Raw genomic sequence first — 8882 nt, forward strand, 5'->3', positions numbered from 1 at the left:
CCGTGTCGAAATTTCTGTCAAGAGGTGAAACACGACGTCGTTCTGACTGCTTAAACAATAAACGCCGTAGAATTGCCTGGCTGAGCCCTGGCTGTAGAAAGACAAGATAAGCCCTACTATATGATGTGACAAACCGCAATTGGATCGGTAGTTGCATTCGATGTAATCCTTCCCAAAGGTAATCTATAAAAGGTCCAAAAGAAAAAGGAAAAAAAAATAGAGAAGAATTGGCGAAGTCAACGGACCTAAGATTGCCCAACGACTAGGTAGCGGGGTGAGAGAGAGAGAGAGAGAGAGAGAGAGAGAGATGGGGTGCTTCGCTTGCTTCGACGGAGGCAACAAGCAACGGAGAAGGGAAGAAGAAAGGGTGGCCTCTGAAGAAGCTCGCGCTAAAGCCGCCGAAGCCGCCCAGAAAAGGCAATTTCTTCTCTCCTTTTATTGTCGTTACTCAGATGATAATTTGATTTCCTAATTAATTGAGATTCCGAGTTCTAGAATTTGGGATTCTTTTCAAGTTTTTTCTTGGAGTCAGTGGAACTAAGTTCATGTTCATCATGCTGAGGAGTCGTTTTGAAAACAAATTCTCGGTGAATCTTACTAACGAGAATGCTTTTTATTGATAAGCTACACATGCACCCGTGAATCTTGAACCCCGAGGTCACTTGTAGCATACACTTTTAGTATTTTTTGGGGCGAGGCAAATTAGACAATATAAAATCTATTTACTTGTATCTCCCTCAAAAGATTGGTGTTGAGAAAATTCTCAGCCATGCCTGCAATGCCTCCAATAGCCACATGCGAAACAAATATTCGACCTCGAGTGATCTCAATGGATGATGCCTCTGGTGATTAAGTCAATTTGAGAAAATATGAACTCTGAATAATCTAACCCATTTCGCAATACGTATGTGGGGTGTATTTATAGGATTTAAAATATCCCACTTGGAAAGGCCCTCCTCTTGAACACGACACTGGAGATGATGTTGTCCTGCTGAGGAGGTATGTCCGCAGAACCTGTTTCATCGGCGTGAAGCTTTCACAGGATAAACTTTATCAGATAGGACTCCCTGTCAACCACGGCGACTCTTTGCGTTATAATCTGGTCTCTTAACGATGCATTTTACTGAGTTTCAACCCTTCCTCGCCTTCTTTCACGTGAACTTCTCATGAACATCTCTTTGGTCGCCTATTGTCCTTTTCTCGCCCTTGGCGTATACTTTTGCCTTACAATAGCCATGGCCAAATTTGATATCCAAATCTAGTATATAAATTTGTAGTTATTTAAGATAATCACATTTAACCTTCCTGTATGATATCTATAGTATTTGGTGCTGGTTTTCCTGTCCCCTTGTCAAGTTTGAAGGACAAATTGTTCGTAAATTCAGACTTACACCAACCTAAGAGAATGAATTTCTGATCATCTCATCTCCACTCCCCCCAACTCCTGTCTTCAAGGAACGCAATAAGTTCTTGATAATTATCATTAATTGTTCTCATTACTCGCAATTTGATTGTCAGGACTTCGCGAGAGAGAATTTCCATTATTTAATTAACAAATCTGTAAGGTATTTGCAATAAATGGCCTGGACCATATCTCTTATACAAATATGATATTTAGCATCACATTTTTTGTTAGGATAATCTCACCTTTATTATATGACCTAGATTCTAAATGGTGGTGATAAGCCTTGTGGTTTCTAATGGACTCTCGATAATGAAGAATTGACATCTTATTTCATTCTTGAATGGTTGGTATGTGCAATTGGTGCACAACCCTTCACAACAGACCTCATTAGGAGAATGTACATGCCATGGCCCAAGATTATGCCATTATGCACCATGGTATATTGCCATTACATGTTTTGATAATGAGTGCTAAAATTATGAATTTTTTTACCACATGCAAAGGACATGCATTCACTTTTAAGTGAGTGTGTGCACAGCATGAGGCATATTATAGCAGGTGTAACTTGGCACGTGAGGTGAGCACTAGAATAGACTGCTTTTCACGTACAGTAGTCTTTACTATATCCATCAACTTCTGCATGGTGGTCATATGTGCAGGCAAGAGCAATTTGAAAAGTCTGCTGCAGGAAAAGCTGCACGTGCACAGCTACAGGGAATGGCAAAGCAATCTGCAAACTCTAACAAAGGCGAACCTGCTCTAAAGGTTTTAGTTATTGAGATGCTGATTTTTACTGCACGTTTGTTTTGTTGCTACTCGAATGCTAGCTGCATTTTTATTGAGGATTTTTCACAGCTCCTTTTAATGATATTGCTCTGTACTAGTTCTTAATGTGTATTCTTAGACCAGTGCGTGTTTATATAAAATTACAAACAATACACTAAGTTTGACCTTCTGTTGGTTTGGTGTTGTGGATGCAGTGGCAGGTCGGTTGAGATGAAGCTTTTTTTTTCCAACTCAAAGTGTCTATGCAAGTTGGTGAATATTCTACCTAGTAAACTTGTCAGCCTTTCATTTTAAATTATGCTGGATAACATGGACCTTTCTCAAAGATCAATGAAGTTCTGTTTTCTCTGGCATGCATCATACCTGTAGAATAAAGTTCCATTTTTCTATATGTTATTAAAACTAATCCTGGGTATTTATATTAGACGTTTAGTGGCAGACCATCAGATACTATGGCCAACATTTTAGCACATCAGAATTCAATTTTGTTTAGTATGCTGATGCAAGTAGTTTAATGAAATTTAATCAAGCACTGTAGGCATGCATGCGAAGCAACAATTTTCATTATTTGCACGCACTCTTCCAAAGAGGAAATTTTGTTTTACGTTAGGGGCATTAGAGACCTTCACTTGACTTCATTTTTTTTTGTTGTGCAGCGTTTATAATAAGATTCAACTCTCTATTTCCAGTTTCTTTTCTTGGAGACCCAACAGTCCGACTTCAGACTGAACATATCATTGAATCTTAAGTTTGTGTTTCTTCTGTAATATTCCACCAAGGCTTTCTATATTTTACCCTTTATTGTCATCCCTGTGTGGAAAGCTCTTAGCCCCTTTAGCTTGTACAAAACTTCAGCTTTATATAGTTCAAAATTGCCGAGATAGAATGGTATAGGTGTGCTTCGTGACTAAATTCATTATTATACATATTTAAGCTAAGTTTTATTCCGAAGTGGTTTTGTCTGTTTAACACTGGAGATTCTCGTTTGCACGTTGCTGACATAATGATGATAGTTGACAATACTGTGCAATATTAGCTTAACGCGGTCGTATGTTGAACTCTATCACTCGAATGATTAGAGGGAGTTGGCTTTCTTATGTGCCCCTAATCAATGAGAGGTATGTTCTGTTTATCCAGAAATGTCTCTTACCAGTTACCATCACCTTTTATAGCAATTCCAGTATGAGGCTCCATCAGATCTCTGTAGAGCCTATTATCGCTCTGTTTTTCTTGTGGCAGCAACCGACCCTCTCACAGCTAAACCCTACTGGTAGATATGAATTTATTCGGTTAAGCATCAATGTACATACTACATTATAATAATCACAAAGACTTCTGGAGCTTCGGCACATTGTGCAGCACTGCAACTTTCTGGCTTCCTCCGTTTATCATCATCGTTGTCATTATTATTATTATTATTATTAACCAGCTTATTAGTTGCTTTGATTAGAAGTTTCCCGTGCATATTTAACTGTTGCTTGAACACCAATGGCTTTGGTCCATTTGAAAGTAATTTAGAGCAACGGCACGAATTTAGCATTTCGACTTTGGTGGTTCTGATTGAGTGCCAGACGAATGAGAGAGAAGCAAGAATTCAGATTCCACAAATGAACCCTGATAAGTACATTTTGATTTCAACAAGCAGACCCACTGGGTTTCTATACACTTTAATCAATGAAATCAATAGACAACAGTGGAAATGACCATTCAGGATGTTGTACTCCATTGTTCAAGCGATGAAAGCGGTTGAACCAATTCCTATTCTAAGAGTCAGTCTGCTTAAAATATTGAGAAACTAATGTCAAATGAAGCTTTGGATAGGAGCTGACGACTTAAGCTCATATGCAGCTTGAAAATAGTCTGCTGCTTGTTGCAAGGAGCCTTCCATTTTCGAAAGCAATCCAAGGTTCAACCATGCTTGATGGTTTGTGGGCTCCAATCGTACGGCATTCATTAAAAAACTTCTTGCAATTGGCAGTGAGTGGCTACCGAGTTTCATCAGTACTTCTGCAGTAGAAACAATGCTTGGAACATGATCCGGTTCTATTGATAAGGAAACAGAGAAGGAAACTAATGCTTCCTTGTACAGTGATTGTGCTTCAAACAATATGCCTGCAAAGATTGTACAAGAAAGTTGTAAATTATAAACATTTACCTCCCAATGATTCACTATAGAATTAGGGCCCCGCATTCTTCCAAGTTTCAACTATATACTCAAAACATTCATAACATCATTAAATGAAGCATGCGTCTGTGTTACATTGGTGTGCATCTTTTTGAAAAGCACGTATATTTAACATTTTCAGTTAATGCATAAGGGGCTGCAAAATGAGACTTGATTCCAACCTGTTGTATGCCAGCTCCCAGGAGAATGAAATTCAATTGACTTGGCTTTGCCCACACAAATTTCTGCATCAGGCCATGAACCAAGCTCAGTATAAATGGAAGCCAAGTCCTGCCAGGCTGTCATCTCCAATTTTCTTTCCACTAATGCCTGCAAAAGGCAGGAAATTTTGAGAAAGAACATGCCTCTTTTTTAATCAAAGGTTGAATTCTATATAGATAGAACATGAATATACTTGTTCTTATATTCATGCCGAATCACACGCATATAAGGTTCAGCGTATCACTTGAAAACAAGGTTCAGGGAGGACAGAGTTTGGAGCAGCTTCAAGGAAGTATGCTAACTAATGGCTCGTTAAATGTGCATCCGGGGTGTATATGAATGCATCTTCTTGTTAACACCACAAACCGTGGAGGAGGGAGGGAGTAGTAAGTGAAATTGATTGAGATTTTAAGATTTCAAAATTTAAAAAGAAACAGGAAATTCATGTCGGTTCACATAACAAAGCTTATAAACATCCTAGTTGTAATCATATGACTAAAAGCCAGTATTCTTAAAGCTACGCCAAAGACATTCCTAGCTGTAATGGATTGTTTTCAAGATCATCCGTTAACATGAGTGCAAAGTGCAGTATAAGGTTGTAGAACACATACGTTGGAAACCAGGTACTCTGCTTGATCACAGTTCTTAGTTCTAAACTCCCTTTGTGCTTGAATCAGAGCTAGCAAGATTCTGTAGGTTTCTATTGCTTGCTTGGGCTGTTTCTGAGCAATCTGAAGCACAGCTTTCAATCTAAGAAGTTCTAACTGATCCATCATCCCAGTCTCATCCAAAGCAAAATCAACTATGGTTTCAGCATCAGGGAATCGTTGCTCTGCAGAAAGCACAAGAGCTAAAAGCTTCCAACCTCTTCCTGAGCTGCCTGCCACCAAATCAGAATACATCGTTGCGTTTTCAAAAGCTACATCCAGATTCCTCTGCAGTGCATTTTCTAGCCCAAGGCTATACATTACTTCTGGATCCTCCTTCCAAATAAAACTAGCATGGTTTAGAGAGTTCAAAGACTCTTTCTGAAATAGAATTCGATCAGAGTCCAAGACAGAAACTCTAGCAGCATTGCCATAGCAAACACCAAGGAATTTATGGGCTTGACCCATGAAATGATCCTTCTGCTGATCAGCCAGATCAATAATTTTATGAGCAAATTCAATCCCGTGGTGAGCATGGCTTGGATCTTGGGAACACAATTTTACTCCCAGCAAAAAAGAAGGAATGTGGGGCTTGGGCTTTGCTTCAGAACAACTTGAAACCTTCCTTAAAAGGTTCAGAGCTGTTTCATTTTGTCCTGCAGCACTATAACAAAGAGCAAGAAAGTACCACCTCTCAGTTCGGTTATAGATACCTGGAAGGACCTGCTCCACATGATTTGCTAACAATTCAAACTGGCCAGTAATTGAGAATGCATAGGTTAGATGGTCCATAATTTCTGTATCCCATTTTATTTCCCGAAGTGCCACTTTTCTCATGAGAATTAACAACAAAAGGATAGCCTCTTCAGTATTATTTTTCGGGGTGGTTGGACCCCGTACTTTCAACTGAGGCAGAATGCTTGCTTCAATTCCACCATAGAGTAAAGTAGCAGCTAAGTCCTTTTGTACACCAGCCAACCTCTGGGGTTCCAAGTTCCATGGCTTGACTAGAGCCCGACGATATGCAATGATAGCTTCATCAAGAAACCCTGCCCTGGTCCACAAGACGGGGAGTAACTCCAATGCTTTGTGAAACATCTCTTGCAACTTGCAGTCTTCACCAGTGCCCTCAGACATTCCAGTAGGTAGTGCCGATTCAACTACATCCAGAATTATTTTGCACTCCTTTGCAGCCTCTGATGAATATTGAGAGAGTATCAGAACCATCAGAACATTTTAATCATAAACATTATAAATTAAATATACTCGTCGTGTCAAAATCACAACCATCTGGATTCTGATTCAACAACCACATTATCAGCCTAGCCATGTTATTGAAACAGCATACTTAAAAAGAAGTATGCATTCTAAACATTCAAATGAACCTTAATATTTCGCAAATTTGAATTACACGTAAACAGAAGATTTCCTAGTGATCATATAAATGAATACATTACGCTATTATAATACAGGAAAAGGTTCACACCTATATATCGCCCAAGTTCATCCAGTGATCTGGCTTTAAGCAAGATTGCTTCAAGGAGTAAGCTCACCGAATGCATCGACATCACACTGGGAGTAGCATTATCACCTTTACCGCGTGGTCTCCGTGGCCTAGTGCTCTCAACAATAGCCCTAACCATCCTTGGGGTTAAAGTTTTTACCTCAATACCCTGAAATACCTGAAGAGCAGCATCATGATTCCCTCTCTGGTACTCGAGCCTCCCCAAAAGAGCCCTAGCTTCCTGATTAAAACTCATTCAAACACAATTCAATACACGCAAACGAGGTACAGCTAAAAGCGCAATGAATCAATAGGCTAGTTTGATCAGTAACGAAGGGACAAACAAGCCCACCTCATAATTTAAGGAGAGAGCTTCTTTTAGAGTGGATTCAACTTCATCCACCTGGGCATCCTCAAATTTCGAATCCCAGTCACCGGCCCTGGACGAAAGCCCACTCGCCGAGAAATCCCTTGTCGCTAGCGACTCCGGCGACTGCGGCCGCTCGTCCAACTTGAATTGCTCTCCTGAGCAAGCACACAACATCTTCTCCAGAAAGAATTGGTGAAATGTAGATCTTTCTTTGTACAAGGAGAGGTAACAAAATCACTTCTAAATGATTTCTATGAGGTACACCTAAAGTAAGTAAAAAATGACTTCTGTCAAGCCCCAACTCACGATTATGTTCCAAAAAAAGAAAAAGCAAAATCAAATCCCCACACAAATTGATTAAAAAAAATCAAACTGATTACACAATCAGCTATCAGAACCCCGAAAAACCATAAAAGTTATTTTTATCATTTACCATTTGGAAATAAGTGGTACAGTTTCGTCACCAACCAGTGGAGCAAAGCAGCATAGAGTAATCCGAATGACTAAAAGAGCCCACGAGTCAGAGTTGTTTAACAAACCCCATTAGTCTTTCGAAATAAAGGGAAAAAAACGATGAATTCGGAGACGGAGTTTTGGAAAAGACGAACAAGAAGAAAACAATGAGGTTGAAAAGAATAAGACCGGGGAGGTGAAGAGGGCGAGAGAAACGAAGAGCAGCAGAGTTTTGGACTTTACCCAAACAACCAGAATCCAAAAACTTAATGTGTAGTAGTCCCCGAAGCCATGAAAGCTACTTCTCTGCACTAGTATTTAGTTTCTGGTTTTGGTTCAGGCCTCAATCTTTTTTATCCGGTTTGAAACGAATATATAAAGAAGTGGGAAAGCAAATATCTAAAACCTGGATTCAGAGATCTGATTCATTTTGAAATGGGGTTTTGTTGTTATCTCTCTTTTCTTCTGATGTGGGCTGACATTATTCGCACACAAAAAGTTTGCCTGTGCTCTTTTGGGCATATGGGTCTGTGTGTGTAGGGGGCAAAGGTGGTTTGCAAAGTCTGATGCTCATGGATTCTCTCTGGTTTTTTGCGCTGTTTCTGTTTGAATTTGTTGGCTGGGCCTTCGTTAGAGAGAGAGAGAGAGAGAGAGAGAGAGAGAGACTGATTGGGGCACCCTTTGGCTTGAAATTTGATTATTAGCTGACAAATTACTTACATTATTCCAGCTAGCTACTTCCGACAAAGTTTTTAGGCTCGTTTCGATTCACAAACTTTTTTATTTAATAACATAATTACAATTTTTTAAAATTTTTATATAAAAATACAATAAATAATTTAATTTTTATAAATTTTAAAATAAAAATAATACTAAAATATAATATTTAATAATATTTTTTTAATTACTATTTAAAACATCTCATCTCATTTCATCTCAACTATAAATCCAAATACAATCTGACTTTTTCATTGACCAGGAAACTCTTGTGCAGGATAACATCTGAGATTCTGGGAAATCTTAAATTATTAGTACCATATCTTCTATTTCTTTGCAATTAATTTAGAAAGTTTAGGTGTGCCGAGGTATTTAAGATACATTGGAAAATTTAATTTGTTATGGCTAATGTTTGTCCGCCACATCAATGCTGTTGCATGGGTATTACAAATAGTATTTATAATTTTACTATATATATATATATATATATAAAAAGATATATTCTAGCCATAAAAAAATAATATAAAATTAATTTTAAAAATTAATGTGATTTAATGTAATTTGTCATATTATAAAATTATTTTTATTATAAAATAGATTTGATATTACTTTTA

The 8882-nt window shown here is 38.3% G+C and overlaps 2 protein-coding genes across 6 annotated transcripts; one reads left to right on the forward strand and one right to left on the reverse strand.

The window, feature by feature from the left end:
* Positions 1-164: 164 nt before the first annotated feature.
* Positions 165-3142, forward strand: LOC109012383. Of its 3 annotated transcripts, none has more exons than XR_001999436.2 (4): positions 165-417; positions 2065-2170; positions 2386-2459; positions 2848-3142. XR_001999436.2 is itself a non-coding variant. In XM_018993983.2 (4 exons), the coding sequence occupies exons 1-3, from the start codon at positions 308-310 to the stop codon at positions 2398-2400; spliced, it is 231 nt and encodes a 76-aa protein (XP_018849528.1). In that variant the 5' UTR covers positions 166-307; the 3' UTR covers positions 2401-2439; positions 2848-3142. The 3 variants fall into 3 exon arrangements, 2 of the variants coding, with proteins under 2 accessions (XP_018849528.1, XP_018849527.1); XM_018993983.2 differs by having other exon boundaries at positions 166-417; positions 2386-2439; XM_018993982.2 differs by having other exon boundaries at positions 167-417; positions 2386-2443.
* Positions 3143-3704: 562 nt separating this feature from the next.
* On the reverse strand, positions 3705-8160 carry LOC109012380 (protein NPGR1). 3 transcript variants are annotated; one of them, XM_018993979.2, is made up of 6 exons: positions 7795-8160; positions 7081-7362; positions 6711-6969; positions 5189-6420; positions 4538-4685; positions 3705-4303 (listed from the first exon to the last, which is right to left on the reverse strand). In XM_018993979.2, exons 2-6 carry the CDS (start codon positions 7270-7272, stop codon positions 3993-3995), a joined length of 2142 nt encoding a protein of 713 aa, XP_018849524.2. In that variant the 5' UTR covers positions 7273-7362; positions 7795-8160; the 3' UTR covers positions 3705-3992. The 3 variants fall into 3 exon arrangements, with proteins under 3 accessions (XP_018849524.2, XP_018849522.2, XP_018849523.2); XM_018993977.2 differs by having other exon boundaries at positions 7532-8160; XM_018993978.2 differs by having other exon boundaries at positions 7081-8160.
* Positions 8161-8882: the final 722 nt, after the last annotated feature.

Source organism: Juglans regia, chromosome 11, assembly GCF_001411555.2.
Source record: "Juglans regia cultivar Chandler chromosome 11, Walnut 2.0, whole genome shotgun sequence".
NCBI classification, from domain to species: domain Eukaryota; kingdom Viridiplantae; phylum Streptophyta; class Magnoliopsida; order Fagales; family Juglandaceae; genus Juglans; species Juglans regia.